Raw genomic sequence first — 22,490 nt, forward strand, 5'->3', positions numbered from 1 at the left:
CGTATGTCAACCACCAATCCATCCACGTATTGCAATTCCGACGTTGTCGAGTCCAGTACTGCCATCGAGTCCGAAACTCGTCAACATTTTCAGCAGTCAAAAGGTGTGGACGAAGCAACCAGAAACCTCGACCCGGTTCTCTGCCGAGGTGGGGAAGGCAGATTCGCGCAGTAACGGCCTTATGATTCGTAAAAGAGCAGACATGAGTGTGTATATTTCTCAGCTGATCGCAGAGGCCTGAGCTGACGTAGATGCGATCTAGTCTCGACATGGAGCTGTGAGTAATATATGTGTGGCCGATTGTTTGCGGACTCAGTTTTACCCACACGTCGTGTAGATTCATCTGCTGGATGGTCGTCTTGAATGCGGGACTCGTGTTATTTCCCGTCGCGTCACACTGCCTAAGTACGCAGTTGGAATCTCCTGCCAGAATCGTTGTACGACTTGGAGGCTGATCAGACGTCGACGGCGCGTTGATTAACTCCTTTTTTATCATCGGCTGTGGCTGGATCGGCTTCGGTCTGGTCGGTTGCTTCGCGGATTTCGCGTACGAGACGTTTTGCTGATCGACAGCTAGTTTCTGAACCAGAAGTTTTTTGTTCTGGATGCATGAGATGCCACTGTGTACGAATTCGCTACTGTTAGCGCCGCAGGGCACGACCGACTGAACCTACACGATGACCTGTAGGAAAGTGCGAAACGTGGATTGGGTACGAGCAACCAACCAAAAGGGATTGAAGTTAACGTTGGTATTGTTGTTTGGTCAAATAGTGACAGGAGACAGGAAACTGTGTAATATAATATATAAGGCAAATGATTAAGCTAGAGTGTGGCAGGCCATTATACAGTGCGGACATTATAACTACACCATAATTTGGAGACTAAGGTGAGGTGATTAAAAATATATTTAAATTAACAGTTCTGATATGCTGTTTGTATAGGAGTAGGAAAAAAGGAAAGGATTGATAGGTCGAGGAAACTGTTGTTGGCATTAATTGAGGAGAGGTTAACAGGTGGGAAGGAAACTATTGCTGTAAGTAAATTTTCTTTAAAAATTTGGAAACAACTAAATAAATTTAATATTCTAGTTTGAGCTACAGTCAACATAAAAGGCGTTGCTACAAAACAGTTTTTTGGAAAACCACTTATCCGAACAAACTCAAAAGCAATATGAGTGCTGGGAAAAATTCGGACCATAACCTCGAAACCACTGGTTACAACTGCGGTGCTTGTAATCGACCAGACCATGCCGACGGAATGATGGTTTCGTGTGACAATTGCTCTACCTGGTTTCATTTTAGTTGCGTTGGCGTGAAAGAAGAGGTTCACAATACTACATGGCACTGCAAAAAGTGCACGGATCAGAAAATTCTTGTGCAAGGGATCGAGGATATACCGTCAGAGTCTGTCATCGACCTGGGACTGGATAGTCCGGACGATGCCTGGAAAGCGCATGAAAGGGATCAAGCAAAAGCCGAATTAAAGCATAAGCGGGAATTGGAACAGATGCGCGAAATCCAGCGGCGGAATTTCCAGCGACAGCTACAACGAGAAAATGAGAAACGGATGGTGCAGTTGGAACTTGAGCGTGAAATGTTGGAGATGAAGAGGGCCGCTGAGGAGGAATTCCAGAAAAAAAGAAGTTCGATGTGGTTGGAATATCGTCAAGAACCCATTGCGAACGAACACGGAGAATTTGTAAGCACAGTTGCCGGGTGGACCCAATGCAACGTTGTAAAAGAAGTAGCGTGGAAGGATAAGCAACAAGATCCAACAAAACAAAAGCTAGAGGAAAATGTCCCTAGTGATTTTCGAGGAGCATATCCAAAAATCTCCACGCCGAACTCGAGCAAACAGCGCGGGGAATCTACCGGAAATAATCAACTGCTTAGAAAACCTGATCTGCATACGAAACCTCGAAATCGTGATGATTCGCCCTCGAAAGAAAGCTCCGCTTCAAAGATTTCCCACAGAATCGCCAGTAATTCACGCCGAAGCTTAATTTATGAATCCGACGATTGTGGAAGCGATTGTGAAAGAATTCCACAGTGGGATGGTGATCTCACCAAGACACAGTTGGCGGCTCGGAAAGGGCCGTTTCAGAAGCTTCCCATCTTCACTGGTAAGCCAGAAGAGTGGCCGCTTTTTATAAGCAGCTTCCAAAATGGAAATCAAGCTTGCAACTGGTCAGACTTGGAGAACCTTGGTCGCCTACAAGAGAGCATTAAAGGCCCTGCATTAGATGCGGTACGCAGTAGGCTTCTACTTCCGGAATCGGTTCCTCAGGTGATCGAGACGCTCCGTCTATTATATGGGAGACCTGAACAACTTCTTCATACACTACTGTCGAAAGCAAGAAGAGCGGATCCGCCGCGTATCGAACGATTGTCATCGTTTATATCATTTGGTATGATTGTGCAACAGCTTTGTGACCACTTGGTGGCTGCAGGGCTTCGGAGCCATTTGATAAATCCAATGCTCATCCAAGAGCTAGTCGAAAAGCTGCCGTCGAGCACTAAGCTGGAATGGGTACGTTATAAGCGGCAACAGCCAGAAGTAACCCTCAAAACATTCTCGGATTTTCTATCGCAAATCGTTTCCGAGGCTAGTGAAGTTACGCTCTTTACTGAATCGTTTTCGGAACTAGGTAACAGATCCGGAAAAGTTGGAAATGATCGAAAACGGAAGGAAAAGGAAGCCTATGTACACACGCACATTGGAATTTCAGAGCCGCTTTTGAATCAACGCAGCTCAGATACAGATACGATTCAGAAGTTTGAATCACGCGAATCGAACCGGAAACCTTGTCGGATTTGTAATCGAATCGATCATCGTGTTCGATACTGTGAAGATTTCGGAAAATTAACGTTTCAGGAGAGAATGAAAGCGGTCGAGAAGTGGAAGCTTTGTCAACTGTGCCTTAATGAGCATGGCCAATCACGCTGCCGATTTAAAATTCAATGCAATGTGGGTAATTGTAGAGATAAGCATCATCCTTTACTCCATCCGCCAAACCGCGCCATCCCATTGCGAACGGCGGAGTGCAATGCTCACAATGCTCAGTCACAGCAGCCAGTTATCTTCCGAATGGTTCCAATTAGTCTGCACAACGGAAATCACTCGTTGAATGTAATCGCTTTCTTGGATGAAGGGTCGTCATACTCGCTAATTGAAAGGCGGGTGGCAAATGAACTCAAGTTAGACGGAGTGTCACAGCCAATTCTGGTAAAATGGACGGCGGGAATGACTCGGCTTGAACGGGAATCCAAATGTTTACATCTTTCCATATCCAATACGAATTCTGCTGAACGGTTTATGCTTCGGAATGTCCATACTGTCGAACAGTTGCAGTTGCCTGAACAGAAATTGCAGTTTGCTGATATAGCGGCACGGTATCAACATTTGAGAGGACTGCCCGTGACTGACTATCGCCATGGTGCGCCAAGAATACTAATCGGTTTAAAACACCTTCATGTGTACGCACCTCTAGAATCACGCATCGGAAATCCAGGTGAGCCGATAGCAGTTCGAACGAGACTCGGCTGGACGGTTTACGGTCCGCAAAGCGAGGATGATGCGACGGACGGATTTACGGCTCATCACGCAGTAGGTCCTACGTCAGACCAAGATCTGCACGATCTGATAAGAAGTCACTATACCCTGGAAGAATCTGGCATCAGTGTAACAGTTCTACCCGAGTCTGCAGACGATCGGCGAGCCAGAAATATTCTTGATAACACTACCGTTCGTGTTGGCGATCGATTCAAAACCGGACTGTTATGGAGAATCGATGACCCCCAGTTGCCTGACAGTTTCCCGATGGCATTGAGAAGGATGAAGAACCTGGAAAACAAGCTCTCGAAGAATCCAGAACTGAAGCAGATCGTTGAAAAGCAAATTGACGATTACTTGCGAAAAGGGTACTGCCATAAAGCTACATCAAATGATCTGGCAAGCAAGAACAACGGCAAAGTATGGTACCTTCCTCTAAATGTCGTGTTAAATCCGAAAAAACCAAACAAAATACGATTGGTGTGGGATGCTTCTGCGACCGTCCAAGGTACGTCACTCAATTCAATACTGCTGAAGGGACCGGATATGCTAGCGAGTTTACCCGCTGTGATAAGCCGTTTCCGAGAGCGACGTGTTGCCTTTGGTGGTGACATTAAGGAGATGTACCACCAATTGATGATACAGGAAAGCGATAAGCAGGCGCAGAGGTTTTTATTTCGCCAAGATCCCGCCAGCCAACCAGACACCTATGTCATGGACGTGGCGACGTTTGGGTCAACCAGCTCACCGTGTTCTGCCCAATACGTCAAAAATCGAAACGCACAGGATTATTCAGAGCAGTTTCCAGATGCTGTTGAAGCTATTGTTAATGGCCACTACGTCGACGACTATTTCGACAGCACAGACACGATTGCAGAAGCGGTAAAGCGAGCGACCGAGGTGAAACACATACACTCTAAAGCAGGTTTCCAGATACGCAATTGGGTATCCAACTCGGAAGAGTTTTTGAACCACATGGGTGAGCCGAGAGAGGCACAAGTAATTCATTTCAATACCGACAAAACTAACAGCACAGAAAGAGTTTTGGGTATGTCCTGGAACCCCACTGATGACGTATTTGTATTCTCCACAAAGTTACGCGATGATCTAGAGCCATTTGTCTCGGGTAAGCGCAGACCCACCAAACGGAAGGTATTAAGTTGCGTGATGAGCCTGTTCGACCCCCTAGGCTTATTGGCGCCGTTCACTATATTCGGCAAAATGATTATACAGGATCTTTGGCGGAGTGGGTGTTGCTGGGACGACGAAATAGATGACGAAACTGCTGTTAAATGGAATCGTTGGACGTCACTGATGCCGCAAATCGAAGCTCTGAAAATTCCGCGTTGCTACTTTCCCGTTACGTCGACGGAGAACTACGAATCACTCCAGCTACACATCTTCACCGATGCAAGTGAAAACGGTTATGGGTGCGTTGCATATTTTCGAGCAGTCATCAACGGTCAACCGAAATGTGCTCTCGTAGCGGCCAAGTCCAAAGTAGCTCCTTTGCAGTATATGTCAATTCCGCGACTAGAGCTGCAAGCTGTAGTTTTGGGTGCTAGGCTATCCAATATGGTTAAGGATAACCATTCCCTGAAAATTGATAAGCGAATTCTATGGACGGATTCTACAACTGTACTGTCATGGATTCGCTCCGACCATAAAATATACAGGCAGTACGTGGCACACAGAATCGGAGAAGTGATGAGTCTGGCGAGCGTTGATGAATGGCGTCGGATTCCCACCAAATTAAATATAGCAGACACCTTGACGAAGTGGGGCAGTGGCCCTCCTCTAACCAATCAGGGGCAATGGGTAGTTGGTCCAAACATTCTTCTACAATTTGAAGAGCAATGGCCGAATTTCGAATTACCAGCACTAAACGTCCGGGAAGAGCTTAGAGCATGTCATCTGTACCATGAAATCGAGTTTCTAGAACCGTTGGTTGACACGAAAAGGATTTCCAAGTGGCCAATTCTGGTTCGAAGTGTGGCGTGTGTATATCGGTTTATTACTAACTGCCGGAAAAAGGGAAGCAAATCGCCGATTCAAACGTTTTTAGCATCAGCGAATCAAGCAAGGTTGATCAAGCGAACCATTCCAGCCATCGTAGCGTCATTAACTCGCGAGGAGTACAGAAAAGCGGAAATCCAGGTTTTTAAAATAGCGCAACAAGAGGCGTACGAAGATGAACTTAAAGTTTTGCTTAAGAACAAGGAGCTGCTGCCAGGAAAATTGCTATCGATTGATCAAAACAGTGAATTATATCAGTTGTCGCCGTTGCTGGACGAGGATCAAGTCATACGGATGGAAGGAAGATCGGCTTACGCAGATTTCATGCCCTTTGATTTGCGGTTTCCCATAGTACTCCCAAAAGGCCACGATGTCACCAAGAAGCTACTGAACTATTATCACCAAAAGTTTGGGCACTGTAACCGAGAGACAGTGGTAAACGAATTTCGTCAACGATTTTACGTTTCTCAGCTTAGAGCAGTGGTGTGGCAGGTGATTAAGGATTGTACGTGGTGCAAAGTTCATAAATGTCGTCCATCAGTCCCAAGAATGGCTCCGCTACCCATTCAGCGCCTTACACCAAACCTACGACCGTTTATATATGTTGGAGTGGATTATTTCGGCCCAATCAGTGTTTCTGTTGGCAGGCGGTCAGAAAAAAGATGGGTTGCGTTATTTACGTGCATGACGACGAGAGCGATTCACATGGAAGTTGCACACAGCCTTAGCAGCCCAGCTTGCATCATGGCCATCAGGAGGTTTATCTGTCGCAGAGGACTACCGCTGGAAATATTTTCTGACAACGGTACCAACTTCCAAGCTGCCAGTAAGGAGATAGCCGGAGAGTTTCAGAAAATTCACAGGCAATGTGCAGAAACCTTCACAGATGCAAGAACACAGTGGAGCTTCAATCCACCATCAGCCCCTCACATGGGTGGATGCTGGGAGCGGCTAGTGAGGTCAGCAAAGGAAGCGTTAAAAGTAGTAGACGACGGCAGGAAGCTTACTGATGAAATTCTGCTGACAGTGTTGGCAGAGGCCGAAGACATCATCAACTCAAGACCGTTGACATACGTTCCTCAGAAATCAGCCGACTCAGAAGCACTTACACCCAATCATTTTTTGCGAGGTTATCCTCCAGGAGAGCACCCGATGGGCATTCGATCGACTGATCCTGCTTCAGCTTTGCGAGACGACTACAAGCGGTCCCAGCTATTGGCCGATGTTCTGTGGCAGAGATGGCTGAAGGAGTACATCCCTGGGGTCAACCGGCGTCCCAAATGGCACGAAGAACGACAACCAATCGAAGTAGGTGAGCTGGTGTACATCGTTGATGGTGGCAAGAGAAGAGCATGGACTCGAGGAATCGTAGATAAGGTGATGCGAGGCAAAGATGGACGGATTCGGCAGGCGATGGTTCGGACGGCCTCAGGTGTTTTTCGTCGTCCTGTAGCCAAACTTGCGGCACTGGAGCTGCAGAGTAAATCTGGTAGAACCGAGAATTCTGAACCAGTGTTACGGGCGGGGGAAATGTTAGCGCCGCAGGGCACGACCGACTGAACCTACACGATGACCTGTAGGAAAGTGCGAAACGTGGATTGGGTACGAGCAACCAACCAAAAGGGATTGAAGTTAACGTTGGTATTGTTGTTTGGTCAAATAGTGACAGGAGACAGGAAACTGTGTAATATAATATATAAGGCAAATGATTAAGCTAGAGTGTGGCAGGCCATTATACAGTGCGGACATTATAACTACACCATAATTTGGAGACTAAGGTGAGGTGATTAAAAATATATTTAAATTAACAGTTCTGATATGCTGTTTGTATAGGAGTAGGAAAAAAGGAAAGGATTGATAGGTCGAGGAAACTGTTGTTGGCATTAATTGAGGAGAGGTTAACAGGTGGGAAGGAAACTATTGCTGTAAGTAAATTTTCTTTAAAAATTTGGAAACAACTAAATAAATTTAATATTCTAGTTTGAGCTACAGTCAACATAAAAGGCGTTGCTACAAAACAGTTTTTTGGAAAACCACTTATCCGAACAGCTACTGTGGGGACATGTTTGCTGTTGGCCGTAATATAACAGAGCTGTACTCTCTCCGTCGATGGTGACAAACGATGGAATATTCTTTTTTACCAACATTTTCGCTATCCGAAGGCCAGTCGGGATACTGCCGAACGCGTATGTTTCATCCCACATCATTTTGTGAAGTGATAGTATATCACCGTAAGCTTGCAAAAACTCGAGTATTTTTTCGACGGTGACGTCCTCGGAAAGATCAAACAGTTTCACTTCCACTGCTCGATCCTCCATTGTGCTCCTTAGCTTGTACGTCTTGCCGTCGATCTCTGTTTCGTGTTTGTTGTCGTGTTCTTGAACGATGGTCTGTGCTGTCATGACGCTTTGTAGCCATATTAAACGATTGACCACCAACTCACAAACACGTCCAGTCGTGCTAACATTCGCCAATAGAATAACGCTCGAGATCCATCTCAGCGGCTGCAACCCTCCGCTCTAGCTCAGTTACGCTCTCATCGATTCGTATGATCTATACCCCGAAGCTCAACAACCGACGTGTGTCGCTGCGAAAGCAACTTTCTTCATCTCTCGTACACTGGAACCGATCGAACGTTCATTCTCGCTATCTCTCTCAACCGCCGCGCGTCCCAAATACACACACACACGAGCACACACACACTGACGTAACCTCGGTCGCTGCAGTCACTCATTTGCACGATATACAGCAGCTTTCCTGACTCTCGTAGGCGTTCGTGTAAGGTGAACTAACATCCATCACCACTTCGGGCAGTTTCTATCAGGCTCACTACAATTCTCGAGTACTTTTTCAAATGGACGTAAGTAACAATGAGAGATTATTTTTGAGGTCTTTCTCTTCTGTTCATTACTCGGCCATTTAAACATTTACTACTCTACTCTTTGCATAATATTGTAGTAAAAACCGTCGGCTTTCGATATGTACTGGAAAATTAGTACAAAGTGTTGTAATGACGTCGTAATAAACGAAAGAGAAAGTAAACAAAGAGAGGCTCTCAATGTTACTTACGTCCATTTGAAAAAGTACTCGAGAATTATTTCCTATCATCTCTCTACCGTTTCTATAGAAACGTTTATTGCATATCGTACGCCGTCACTTGCTCTCACCAATACAGTCGAGCATGAACGCTTCCGGCTAGGTAGTTTTTTCTGTTTGTTAATGCACTGCGAAATCGGTTTACAAATTCTATGTTACTTAATTACCCAAACTGTTGTGCTGAATACGAACAACTTGCTCCTTCTGCAATCCGAGAATCGTATTAACAAAGCTGTGGAGCTCTTCGTAAGATGGCTTCCGCGGAAGATGCGCATAGTCGATGCGGAACGCGTTTTCGCGTCGTCTCATCATGATACTAAACGAAACGACCCAGATGTTGAACGAATATAGGGCCGGCGATGCCCAAAATTCCATTCGAGGGAAAAAAGCTTGGAATTTAAAATAGCCCGTGCACGACTTCAAAGCGAAAGCAAAAACGTGTCTACTCCTCTTGGAAGTTGATCGCTAACTGTTTTCTCGCACACTCTCCAGTCCATGTTCGCCATCTGTCAAGGACTACAGAATATGGCGGAATTTCTCACGGTACCGATGTCCGTTTCGTGAACCAATAAGTTTCCAGTTTTGTCATGATACCAGGAGCCATTCAGCTCCCCGCTTCGCCGCGATCTACTCGTTGTAGTCCTCCGCGATAGACCTAGCCTCCACAACGAGCCGACCGGTAAGTGTCGAGGTCTTCCGCCAATTTTTACTACAAGGAAATATTCTCATAAGATAACTTTTGCAAATGAAACTTCCATTTAAAATATTAGGCATATTTTTGTTGAACATGTTCATTTTTTCATTTGTAACGTATTTTTATTCGAATGTTTACACAGGTTTTCCGGAAAAAATGTTCTAGTTTATACGCCTGTTCTCTGTGGTAGCACTAATGCAGAACGAGAGTTCCGAGCAGTGAAGAATGGCACTAACGCCTGAATCAAGCGTTGTTCCAGGATTACAAACTTTTTCGGGTGCTGAAACAAAGCTACAATGTAAAATACATTCCGTTAATCGTGGCACCGAGAGCCGTCAAACATTTGATGGAAATGTGGCCGCAACAGACAGTAAAGTACCTTCTTTCCATTGCTCCAGTTATCGCTTTTATCTAGTACAGAGACGCAAAAAGTTTTACCTCGTGCCGATTCCAAAGATCGCCTAATGGGCAAGTCACCACAAATACGATGGCATTTTCCACGAATCTTCCGCATATTTTTTATTTTGTAGATTCGAAGATAACGCCATGCAGCTAACGTTCATCGACACGGAATTCCCGGTTTCAAACCGGTTAATCTTCCTGCAATCACAATCCTTATCGATGCAATCGCGATGCGTAGCTCGATCCGTATAAGTTTTTAGCGATTGTCGTAGTTTAAAATGCCACAAGCGGAGCTTCTGGGTTCAATAAAGGTTTATCGGAAAGAGATATCAAAGTCCGATAAAACACCCGGCACCCAATATTGTGTTTCAGTTTTTATCGAAACCTGGTCTCATTCCGTGGAGCAACTCAGCTTGAAATACACGAATATCAAAGTCGCAGCGTTCAAGTGTCACGTGGTAGCTCTGAGCAAAGTTTAATCAACAGTTTGTAGAATTTCCAACATGCTTCTATCGGTTACAAAAATCACCAATCGGAATGGCCAACAGTTGATGCGTTTCGTTTCGGTTAGGTAAGTTTAGTGATACCAAATTGCATATCCGTGACAAACAGCCTTAAGATATCTTTCCGTTTCCCGGTAGATGTCTCTCCACTGCAACGAAAGCTGCTCCTGTACCCACCGAAAAATCGCCTCAACCTAAGCAATGCCAATCGTTCATGATGAACTTATTCAGCGGTCAGATACAGACCTCGCAACTCTTTCCGTACCCAGATGTGCTGAACGAGGAACACAAGGAATATGCGCAGGCTGTCATCGGACCAGTTAATCGATTTTTCCAAGTATGTTACAGTTGCTTTAGTGATCGTTAAAAATTAACACTAACATTATTCCAGGAAGTCAACGACCACATCCGAAATGATGAGACGTCCAACCTGGACAAGAAAACCATGGACGCCATTTGGGATTTGGGCATAATGGGGAATGCAATACCGGTAGAGTATGGTGGTTTAGGTCTTACCAATGTTGTTGCATCTCGCCTGGGTGACATCAGCGGAGGGAATGATCTGGCCCTAACCATAGCGATAGGAGCTCATCAGTCGATTGGAACCAAGGGAATACTGTTGTTTGGAACCGAACAGCAGAAGGCAAAATATCTCCCACAACTTAGCAGTGGTGGTGTGATCGGAGCGTTTGCTTTAACTGAACCGTCGGTTGGTTCGGATGCCGCGTCGGTGAAAACCAAAGCGGTTCTGAGTCCTTGCGGGAAATATTACATTCTGAATGGATCCAAACTGTGGTGCACCGGAGGTGGAGTTGCCGGTATATTCACGACGTTTGCTCAAACTGAGGTGATTGATCCTAAGACTGGTGAAAAGAAAGAGAAAATGACCGCGTTCATAGTTGAGCGTGGATTCCATGGAGTGTCCACGGGACCACCGGAGAAGAAGATGGGACTGAAGTGTTCTATCACAACAGATGTTTACTTCGATGATGTTAAGGTTCCCGTAGAGAACGTACTTGGTGAGGTAGGAAACGGATTCAAGGTCGCGGTGAATATTCTGAATGCTGGTAGATATGGACTGTGTGCGATGTTGACGGGAACCATGCGATCTTGTATCGAGAAAGCAGCGGAACATGTTACCACACGGGTTCAGTTTAAACGGAAGCTTGAAGAATTCGAAAACGTGCAGGAAAAACTTGCTAAAATGGCAATGCATCACTATGTGGCTCAGACTCTTACCTACATGGTTGCTGGAAATATGGACCGGGGATCGCAGGATTACCACTTGGAAGCTGCTATTACTAAAGTGTTTGGTACGGAAGCCGGCTGGTACGTTTGCGATGAAGCCATCCAGCTGCTTGGTGGGAATGGTTATATGCAAGCCCCTGGATTGGAGCAGTTCATGCGAGACATGCGGGTGTTCCGGATATTCGAAGGCGCTAATGACGTACTGAGGATGTTCATCGCATTGACCGGCATTCAAAGTGCAGGCAAACAACTGAAGGGACTCCAGCAGGCGCTGAAAAATCCATTGATGAATTTGGGAACGGTTTTGCAGGAGGGTACTAAACGGGTGGCACGTACCGTTGGCACCAACAAGACCGATCTAGGAGGGTTTGTTGCCGAACCGCTGAAGGAAGCGGCGAAACTGTGTAGTCAGGTAGGTCCTTTCCGTAACGCATTTCATAAAAATGTAGGAAAACCGGTTGGTAAATCGAAGAGACGATGCTCCGAAACTACTGCAGAGGAGACCACTCATTTACTCAATTTCATGTTTACGTTTCTGAACTACCTCGTATCAACTGATACTACAGATCAAAATAAATACACGTTAAAACACATTCGTCTCTTTTTGCAGAGCATCGACCTCTTCAGTCATACCATCGAGTCTGTGCTAGTCAAAAACGGCAAAGGCATCGTGGAGCGACAGTTCATCCTAGCCCGCATTGCAGACTGCGCCATCGACATCTACACCATGGCCTGTGTGCTGTCTCGCGCAACTCGAGCCATTCGAAAGGGACTACCGTCGTCGGAACATGAAACTCTTATGGCTCAAGCGTGGTGTGTTGAGGTAAACAGTGCATCAGCTGTAGTACATGTATCTCGACTAACTTAGGCTAAAGCTGTACGCACACGAGGCGACAGAACACACGCCACAAAAAATGTTCACAATGTATTTTGTTCTACCTATTCCAACGCAGTTGTTTTTGCCGCCTTGGAATAGGTAGAACAAAATCAATTTTGAATATTTTTTGGGGCGTATGTCCTGTCGCCTCGTGTGCAAACAGCTTAAGGGAGATAAAATCAGCTGTCATTTGGAAAATTTTGGCTTCAATTCCCTTATCTAAAGTTAGTCGAGATACGTTGTCTGGTTGAGAAAAAAAAATTACTAGAGGGATTTCAATTTTTTCTTAGGCCAACTATCGGGTACAGCAGAACATCGAACGCATACACTCGAGGACGTTCCAAGATAACTACAGCAGGATGACGCAGATAGCCAAAAATATCACCACACACCAGGGACCAGCACATACTAATCCATTGGAGATAGATTAGATACGATCTTGTGAATGCAAGTCAGACGATATGACTTGGATAAAAAACTAATTTGTATAAGAAAGCTAGATACGGATATTACCATTGCATTTGTAATTGAGGAGAAAGTCGACAAGAAATATTTTTAGTATGTTACAGTATATGTTATGCCAAAAAATTCACATAAACATGGTATGCAAAACCAAAAAGCTAGAATAAATTCTCCCGAAAAATTGTGTACATATTCTAATAAAACTAAGTTTCAATTGGCCATCGAACACAAGTTCGCACTCGAGAACCATCATTCTATCCAAGCTTGCACACAAAGTGCCTATACCCGACCAAAATAAGAGAAAATAACTGGGCAATAACCCGTGCAGACTATTTTTAGGTATTCATACCAAAACTTAGTATTATATGAATATTATACCTCATTGAGGTATTAAGCAGGTATTGAAGAAACATTTTTCAATACCTGCTTAATACCTCAATGAGGTATGATACTTTATTTTAGTATTATTTATGTATTCCAGTTATTTTTACAAATACCATACCAATACCTTATTGAATACCTCCATAGAGTGAATTTTATTATTGGAACGTTGAAAAATGTTTTATTATTATTCAGGTATTATAATAACTCGTTTCATCATCAAATAGTTATTTGTAGAACATGTCTGTGTTATTCTTTTTTGGTATTTTACCTCTTGTGTAGAGCTCATTTATACCATATTGTGGTAAACAGTCGTTGGTATTGATACCTAAATTTAGTATTCCGCAGTTATTTTCTTCTGCTCGGGTAGCCAGAGCGTGGAAACGGAATGAGCTGAAATAGAACAAAAACTCTTCATTCGTTCTTCGCTCCACGAATATACCACCCATCACCCCGTCCCAGCTTCTGCCCAAGTCAGCTGTACAATCAAACCAAGTGAACAACAACTAGCAACCTCTCGATCTAGTATGCATTGTCTCGAGAACAAAGGAAATATTTCATTTATTCTTGCCATCCTGAGTAAAGTTGATGAAAAAAAGACTATGTAGATGTAAAGCTACATGATCTATCACCACGCACCCCTCCTGATCTAGTTGAAAAATACATGTCGCGATACGGAGAAGTAGAATCCGTTACACATGATACGTGGAGAATTTTCTTCCCGGGTTCACCTAACGGTGTTCTTGTGGTGATGATGCGAATCGAAAGACCTATCCCCTCCCATTTGACTATAAAAACTCAAAACCCACGAAGCTACTATTAATCAAACTACGTTATGCACCCATGAGGGGCAAACTCCTACGTTTAAGTATTGTAATCAGACAGAGCACCACGGACAACCTTACGCGGAAGATACAGAGGAGAATAAATCTCTACCAATTGTCAACGAATCCACGGAAAAACCAACTCAAAAAAGAGTTTTCAATGCCAATTCCTGAACCACAAACGGTTGCAAAATTTGTGGCAGCTGTTCAGTCCATATTGACAACTGCCAAAGCAGCATCCAGCACCCGAAAAATTACTGTAAGCAACATCGGTGAAGAAGATGATAACAATGACGACGGATTTACATTGGTCACCCGTAAGTGCAAGAAGCAGGAAAGAACATCTGGTCGCGAGCACCAAGGCACTTTTAACGATGATGACCTTGATGTGGAGGACAGGAGAGAACTGAATGGTCCCCATGACGTAGTAGGCGAGCCGCGAAAGAAGGTCTCCGCTCGCAATAAAAAGTTGCGCCCAGGAGATCCAACGGACAATCAATAATATTTGTTTTTATTTTTATTTTTTACATATTGTAAACACATGAAAGATCCACGGCTCCGTTAAGCTGCCGCTATGAGCCGTGTCAAATAAACGAAATAAAAAAATGCATATAATTTTACACTATCATTCGTGTATTATTACATATCATTCCTTTTACAGCAATATTCTAGTAAAAATACATTGAAATGCATTGGTTATCCGTTTAATGAAAGGGATTATCCATGAATGACGTAGCATTATATTGGGGAGGGGGGAGTTTTGCATTTTGTGATGATGTGTGACGACGGGGGGGGGGGGGGTGGGTAGGGAGTCATGTCAGGCTACACACCAAAAAAATCTGAATTTTATCGTTGACGTGATTGCAAACATGACACAATTCAACAAACCGTAATTTACGAAATGACGGAACATTACCGTGTTCCATTCAATTTTACATGAAACATATACTTTACATGAACAATGACATAAAATTACACTTCCTACCATTCAGAACAAACGCTGTATGTGGAATAAAATTACATGATTTACGAAATTGAACGTCATGTAAAATTAAAATCAAACGTAAAACTAAGTCATTTTAGACGCTCGTATATGTCAGGGTCAGGAGACGTAAATTTACATTATTTTTTTTTTCTAGGTGTGTACGTAGCTTTTTTAAAGGGGAATAACTAACACCGTTTTATATTTTTCAAAAAAAAATACGGGACAGGGGGAGAGTTACCGTCAAGCTACGTAATTACCAGGGGGGTGTTCAGAGGCTTGTGACGAAATGCTACGATGGAGGAGGGGGGTGTTAAAAATTACTCAAAAATGCTACGTCATTTATGGATGATCCCAAACTGTAATTTTCAATCCACGTATAAAATTATAATAAAATTCGTTGAAGAAAGAACGTCAAATCGTGTGTATTTGTGGGGGAACTTAATTTTACAATTATATTCATGCTCCAAATATGTGCATGAAAATAAACTTAAAATTACAAATTTTTTTTTTTTGTGTAGTGTATGTTCGCAGTGGAGCTGAAGCAGAAACACCAGTACTGCATCACCGACACCGACAATTTTGGCAAAAAATTGTTGAAAATCGATGAAAAATCATGCTGGTGCAGCTTCTCAGAGAGAATATTAATAGAAACTAAATCAAAAACCCCCTTATTATCCAAGAAAACTATTGCCATCTGCTGATTTCATGATCTGGGTGTATTACTTCTGGGTATAAGAGTCAGGTGAGGGAGAGTGGACAAAAATGGCAGGGGGAGAAAGTTATTAACTTTCAGTCGGGAGATCAACGGCATAGGTTACAGACTCGGGTGGCCTTCATTAGGAAGAATAATGTACTGGGATGCCGAGTGGTCATCCTCGAGTCGGCAAGGGGTTCCACCAGACGATTTCATAGTACGGCTCAGATGCGGATTGAAAAGACTACAAGTTGCGCGTGTGATGTTTGTGCTGTAGGTCCCGTGTTTGTTGGCTCATTCGACAGAGATTTTTAGTTTCGCCTTGGAGTCGCATAAAACCTTCGTGGGTGTATGGTGCAGGCGGAAGAGGGCATTTCTGAGAATGATATGAAAAATAAAAGGGGCAGTTAAATCTGTATATTGATGGTTTAGGAAAGTGTCTACGAGGGACATATAGAGGAGATCACTGCTTGCCATAATATCTCGAAACGTTGGGTGGTTTTCCTCAGGCCCGAAGGGTGCCCATTAGCCGAAACCTAGCGGAAGTGTACTCGGTGCACGCCCAGACAATGTGCTCGATATCGTGATAGCCATCGTCACAAGCGCAGATACCATTATCCACGAGACCAATACACCGGAGAAGTGCATCCAGCGTGTTTTCCATGAGTCGGGACAAGCTCTGCCTTTTAACATTCCAAATGGTGCTATTCTATGGTCCAGAAGGGTTTTCCTTGCAAGGACCTCGATTCCTGGTCAAGCCACGGGGATCTAGTGAGGCTTTGAATGCTGATTAAGCGACCGGGAAGAAACGTAAAGCAACTCTTTTTTCAATTGTACACTTTTATTCCCTAACACTTACGGTGTGTCTTGTGTGGCGTGTATGTTGGCCGGCCGGCTATTGCTGATGCTGGTCGTGATGATGATGTTGCAGGCGGGAAGTGATCTACGCTGTGGCGTTATGTAGATCGCTGGGTGGGAAACGCTGGAATGCGCGTGGCTCTCGACGATTGCCGGATGGTTGTCGTCGTGTGCTCGCTGGGAGTTCGTGCTTCACTTCCCACGTGTCGAACGAATTTCCTCCTCGGGTGTCCCGTGATCGTCTCTCCGGACCGATCAGTTTCCACGTGTTTATCTCCGGACGTGTTCGCACTTCTGCTACTCGTATCAATCGCTTTCAGGGTAGATTTTCGGGTCCTATGAGTATTTAGTCTGCCACGCGGAAAGGAAGATTAGTTTGCTACTGGGTTTCGGTGGTTGGGAATTTCGGTTGGTCTTAATTGACACAACGTACCTGATTCGTCGCTAGCTTTACCGAATCGCTGGTTTGTGAATAAGTGGTGAATATTCAATATTTAAACTTTCGTTGAGTTATTTTAAACTTTCGTGAAGAACAAACTCTCGGTGATGTACTTCGGCGAATAGTTGCACCTTTCCGTTCGCTCAGAACCCAGTAGCTCTTCCTTTTTCGCTTTTTTTAACTCCCTTTGCGTATTCCCTTTTCGACTCCGACAATCTTAACCTTTTTATTACGTTGGTATCAACAACAGGATTGAATCTTGTAAATGTGTTTTAACGAATTTTGTTTTATCTATCTCCTAACTGTCTTTTAAATTTTGTTCCTATTTTTAATACGTGTATAATTATATGCTTTCATGCTTTCTTTTATTTTAATTGTATTGCCTCGACGGTAACAATGGGGAGATAAGTCACCATTTGTGCAGCTAGTAAGAGCATTTAACATTTTGCGCCATCATAAATTTCCGATAAGTATACAAGGTCGTTGTGGAACGTGCAGTTTACAACGATTCTTTTACATGTACGAATGTGTATAATACATGTAAATATAATGCTTGTCATTTAGTACCAATTTTTTATGACTTATAATAATGTTATCAGAAGTCTTGAATCATTTGGATAAATAAGACCGAGTATTTCCCCCCGATTCAAATTCTTCATTTTATTTGTTTACAAGGTTTAACAGAGAATCTATCATCTTTTATGAAAAAAGCCCTAGAAAAAGTTGTGGTTAAGACGGTTTAATAAGTTGATCTAGGGAAACTAAACAATTCTCATTTTACAAAAAAATTTAATAACTTTCACAATTTTATCGGACTCAAATAAACAAGTGCTCAATTTCATTGGTTAGTAGTACGCTTTAAGTTTCCCTAAAAACATATTTTTTTGAATTGCTTTATCTTGTCGAAAATCTTGACCAAACGCTCATTTTTCTTTTAGAAAATGAGGACACATTAAGGAAAAGTTCTGCAAACTTGTGAATAACGTCAGAACTGTTAGCCGCACTAAAACAAAATGTACAGAAGACCAGAAGTTTATTCATTTATATTTAATTAAAAACAATAATATTTCATTTTAGTGCACTATAACTGAAAATATTTGGATTTTAGTGAACTATTTTTTATTTTAAAGGAGAAATTCTTCTTTTTACTATAACTCAAAAATTTCTCTACTATAATTTTTTTGGACTTCGTTTTCGGATTCAGAACTCAATTTTGCATCGAAAATGGAGGCCATATATGAATGTTCATATTTCTATTTTTATTTTGTAAACTAGTGTAATTGGAACAATTCACGACCCGCGGTACAAACACACGCACAGGTAGAAGAGCACCTAACACTTCAATGTAGCAAGTTCTTGCACTCCAAAATATTAACTGATTGAAGGTTGGGGTTCTTAAAGCGACCAACCGCGTCCTTCATCAGAACATCGAAAGTCAAACCCGTCACTTACAACACCGTCAATCTCCACATCGCGAAAAGGAGTGTAGACGCGAAACTCCATCGCGAAGGGGTTATTTTTAGCGATATCATTGGCCTGTTTCATGTCAGTAACGACTACATGCAGTTTATCTGACTGAACTTTTTCAATGTCGGTCACGGCCGAGTATCGTTTTATCAACGCCCGCGCGATAATACTGTTATAAATACTGTTCAACGGTTTTTTGGCCAGTTGAATCATTCTGGTATATCTCGACATGGGGGGCTAGGAGTGACACATTAGGAAAAGTGTGAGTCGGGTCGGGGGGAGCATTTTCTGCCTCTGGCTCAATAAGTTCCTCTATCTCATATTCGATGAAATAATTTCGTTTCGGGAGCAACACGCTCAAAAGCGCAATTAATTAGAATAATATCAAGATATAATCAAAAACAAAAGAAGAAAAACAAACAACAAGAATTATGAAAACATTCGAGAAAAAAAATACTTAGCCAAGTCCTAGGCGAGTAAGTAGATATATTGTTGTTCACCATCCATTATGCGTTTGCTGTGTGGCCTTGATGAAACTGGGTTGTTATAAATTGGTAATACAACAATGCAAAGGGGGTTCCGAATAGTTTTTGTTTCCGAAATACAACAAATTACACATTAAAATCGCTCAGGCAAGCTGACTCGACTTTTGAACTGTAATAAACACATTCAGTGCTTCACTATAACCTTTGTTTTAGCAAGCACCTTCGCACTGCCGAGAAAAATATACCGTACTGGGGAGAACAAAACGCTCGGTTACGAATCGTCCCGTCATTTTTGACCTAGAGCTCAAAATGGAAGCTTTTGGGATTCCTTACAACAATAGTTTGCGACGTACGTGAATTCATTATTAAAAACCTGCTTTAATCCATCTAGTGATGCGATCAACTAAAAATGGGAGCGTTATACCTTTCATTTGTGTAAATCGGTTCAGTCATCTCTGAATTTCTGTATAAGTTTAAATGACACACACACACACACACACACATACATTCATACACACAGACATTTTCTAATCACAATCCGGGCCTCGGTAAAAACGGTTTTCGGAGTGATTGCATAAGCTATAGGAGAAAGGTAAAAAATATTAAACATTAAAAAAGCTTTTCGTACGTCGCTGAAGATATTAATTTTGGATATTCTGTGAAATTTCCAAAACGATGAAAATTGTGGTTTCGAGGAAAATGCTCGGGGTATACATAACAGGCGCTTTAGGCAAATCATTTCCAAAAGTCTATAGCTCATTTTGGACCAATCAAAAAAATCGATATTTTTTAAATTCTGCGGTTGTGTAACTCCTATATCTTCATCCTCAGTAAATTGGTAAAAAGTAGTAAGTTAAGAAATCTGCTTTTCTAGTTCGTCTCGGCAGTATCTGACACTGACTTAGCGCCAAATAAACGCTTAACCCAAAACGGAAGCACTACCTGTGTCCAAAGCAAACAACACAAAATCCAGTGACCGAATTCCCGACGTGCACACCATACTTTATTATCCGAATCTCTTCCACAGCTTTTGTGTGCAGATATCTTCAAAAAGTTTGATTTCAAGTAAATGGAAAATTATATCAATTCAATGGAGATTTCCAGACAAATAGGAAGTCGATGCACTGAGACACTTTGATAAAAATCCAACTCCGAGTGCAGGCACGCGTATTTTTTTATTATATACTCCGATATCGCAAATGAGTATGCAGCTTAAGCTTCGTCCGCTGCATGGTCCGATCGACTATTTTAAGCGGATAACCCCTCCTCAAATAGATGTATCAGTCAGGATCGGCTCTCAGTCTGTCGGCTACCTTTGCTGTGGTAATTTGGATAAGGGAACTTAAAAATTCTGAACAGTTCATTATGCTACGCTTAGCCACTCAATTAGTCAGACAGAACTCGAACCGGAATAATCTACTTACCACGGTTAGGTAATCTAACGTTTTAAATATGTAATTGTAATTGTTTATTAAGGGCTTTAACCAAATGGTCTTTCGCCTTTTAAAATATGTAATTAAAATATATATAACATATCTTAATGCGTGACAGATTTCTAACAGCAGCTGCTCAACCCAAACAAAATGCCGAACCAGATCTGCCAAACACATCTTTCATGTCGAATGTCTTCCGAGGGGATGTCGTACCGGTGCAGGTCTTTCCATACCCGGAACCTACGGAGGACCAGAAGGAGCTGATACACGATATGATAGATCCGATTCACAGATTCTTCCGCCACGAACACAACCCCATCGAAGCGGAGAGAAACGGCTGCCCGGATCCGGACACCGTGGATGCGATGTGGAAGATGGGTTTGTTCGGTACGGTAGCTCCCGCAGAGTACGGCGGACTGGGAGCATCGACTACAATGTACGCAACACTAGCAGATGCCGTCGGGGCGGTAGATCTGGGACTGGGAGTGTACATTGGAGCACATCAGAGTATTGGTTGGAAGGCTATACAGTTGTATGGGTCGGAAGAACAAAAGAAGAAGTACTTGCCACGGGTGACGAAGGGAAGAACGCTGGCGGCACTCGCCCTGACCGAGCCGAGTACGGGGTCAGATATAAATTCGGTCAAAATGAGAGCTGTTAGAAGTGGTTGTGGAAAGTATTATACGTTGAACGGTTCCAAAATTTGGATTTCCGGAGGAAATGAGGCCGGCATTTTTACAGTTTTTGCTCGGACCGAGGTGTTGGATGATAAATCGGGCGGGATCAAAGATAAGATTACTGCATTTATAGTGGAACGAGATTTTGAAGGTGTTTCCAGTGGTCCACCGGAGGAAAAGATGGGTATTGTAGTGTCGGGTACAAGTTCTGTGTTCTTCGACGATGTACGTGTCCCGGTGGAGAATGTTCTTGGTGGTGAAGGGAACGGGTTTAAGGTAGCTGTAACTACACTGAATACTGGCCGATTCGGAATGGGTGGAAGCATGTCCGGGATGATGCGAACGTGTATTCAGAAGGCAACGGAACATGCCACCAAGAGGGTTCAGTTTGGACGAAAATTGATAGACTTTGGTAACGTGCAAGAGAAGCTGGCTCGCATGGCTATGTACCAGTATGTGACGCAATCGATGGTCTACATGATCGTCGGTAATATCGACAGCAGTTTCAAGGACTATCAACTGGAAGCGGCTATTTCGAAGGTGTTTTCATCGGAGTCTGCATTCTTGGTGTGCGATGAAGCGATTCAAATTCTCGGTGGGAATGGATACATGAAGGGAAGTGGCTTGGAAAAGTTTCTTCGAGATGTCAGAGTTTTTCGAATCTTCGAGGGAGCCAATGACGTGCTGAGAATGTTTATTGCTCTTACTGGAGCGAAATATGCTGGTTCGCAGTTAAAGGAACTGCAGCGGGCAGTTGAAAAACCAGCTGCCAATTTGGGTTTGATTTTCAGGGAAGGATCTCGTCGCGTGGCTCGTACTATCGGAATCCAGAATGGGAACGATATAAGCGAATACGTCGCTGGTCCTCTCAAGGTATCGGCTCAGCGATGTACCGAGAGTGTAAAAATGTTTGGAAAAACAGTACAATCATGTTTGATAAAACATGGAAAGGGTATCGCAGAGCAGCAGTTTATTTTGAAACGATTGGCAGATAGCGCTATCGATATCTACGGCATGACTAGCGTGCTTTCACGTGCAACCAGAGCGATTGAAATAGGCCTACCTTCGGCAGAACATGAACAATTGCTGGCTATTGCATGGAGTGTCGAGGTAATTATAAATACCACATTTGTATAAAAAAAAATAGTCAAAGTTTCTTTTTTGTTTTAATAGGCTAGTGATCGAGTTCACTCGAACCTTCAGCAGATTAATTCAGGGCACTTCTCGAAGTATTGCGACACATTGAGCAGAATCGCCCGAAACGTGAGTGACACTGGAGGAGTTGTACAGCAACTGCCACTTGAACCGTTGCAGTGAGCCATTCCGACTAAGTAACTTATCTCAACAAGCGCAACAGCACACGAACATATTCAAAATGCAGCGGGGGCCAATGTCCT

The 22,490-nt window shown here is 43.2% G+C and overlaps 3 protein-coding genes across 3 annotated transcripts; all 3 read left to right on the forward strand.

The window, feature by feature from the left end:
• Positions 1–1,170: 1,170 nt before the first annotated feature.
• On the forward strand, positions 1,171–7,128 carry LOC131679597 (uncharacterized). The gene has a single exon (XM_058960337.1). The coding sequence runs from the start codon at positions 1,171–1,173 to the stop codon at positions 7,126–7,128; it is 5,958 nt and encodes a 1,985-aa protein (XP_058816320.1).
• Positions 7,129–10,173: 3,045 nt separating this feature from the next.
• On the forward strand, positions 10,174–12,914 carry LOC131684252 (very long-chain specific acyl-CoA dehydrogenase, mitochondrial-like). Its single transcript, XM_058966944.1, has 5 exons — positions 10,174–10,331; positions 10,402–10,600; positions 10,655–11,923; positions 12,122–12,334; positions 12,679–12,914. Exons 1-5 carry the CDS (start codon positions 10,264–10,266, stop codon positions 12,817–12,819), a joined length of 1,890 nt encoding a protein of 629 aa, XP_058822927.1. The 5' UTR covers positions 10,174–10,263; the 3' UTR covers positions 12,820–12,914.
• A 7,362-nt stretch (positions 12,915–20,276) lies between these two features.
• On the forward strand, positions 20,277–22,413 carry LOC131678873 (very long-chain specific acyl-CoA dehydrogenase, mitochondrial-like). Its single transcript, XM_058959289.1, has 3 exons — positions 20,277–20,416; positions 20,535–22,203; positions 22,267–22,413. The coding sequence occupies exons 1-3, from the start codon at positions 20,349–20,351 to the stop codon at positions 22,408–22,410; spliced, it is 1,881 nt and encodes a 626-aa protein (XP_058815272.1). The 5' UTR covers positions 20,277–20,348; the 3' UTR covers positions 22,411–22,413.
• The last annotated feature ends 77 nt before the right edge of the window (positions 22,414–22,490 follow it).

The sequence above is a fragment of the Topomyia yanbarensis genome, chromosome 2 (genome assembly GCF_030247195.1).
Source record: "Topomyia yanbarensis strain Yona2022 chromosome 2, ASM3024719v1, whole genome shotgun sequence".
In the NCBI taxonomy this organism is placed as follows: domain Eukaryota; kingdom Metazoa; phylum Arthropoda; class Insecta; order Diptera; family Culicidae; genus Topomyia; species Topomyia yanbarensis.

Bases quoted from the DNA above. Each gene is read 5' to 3' on its own strand.
- LOC131684252 (XM_058966944.1), top strand. From the start codon at position 10,264: ATGCTTCTATCGGTTACAAAAATCACCAATCGGAATGGCCAACAGTTG. The intron at 10,332-10,401 runs GTAAGTTTAGTG...GTTTCCCGGTAG, and splicing joins ATGCGTTTCGTTTCGGTTAG to ATGTCTCTCCACTGCAACGA. The intron at 12,335-12,678 runs GTAAACAGTGCA...ATTTTTTCTTAG, and splicing joins CTCAAGCGTGGTGTGTTGAG to GCCAACTATCGGGTACAGCA.
- LOC131679597 (XM_058960337.1), top strand. From the start codon at position 1,171: ATGAGTGCTGGGAAAAATTCGGACCATAACCTCGAAACCACTGGTTAC.
- LOC131678873 (XM_058959289.1), top strand. From the start codon at position 20,349: ATGCTACGCTTAGCCACTCAATTAGTCAGACAGAACTCGAACCGGAAT. The intron at 20,417-20,534 runs GTAATCTAACGT...AATGCGTGACAG, and splicing joins AATCTACTTACCACGGTTAG to ATTTCTAACAGCAGCTGCTC. The intron at 22,204-22,266 runs GTAATTATAAAT...TTGTTTTAATAG, and splicing joins CTATTGCATGGAGTGTCGAG to GCTAGTGATCGAGTTCACTC.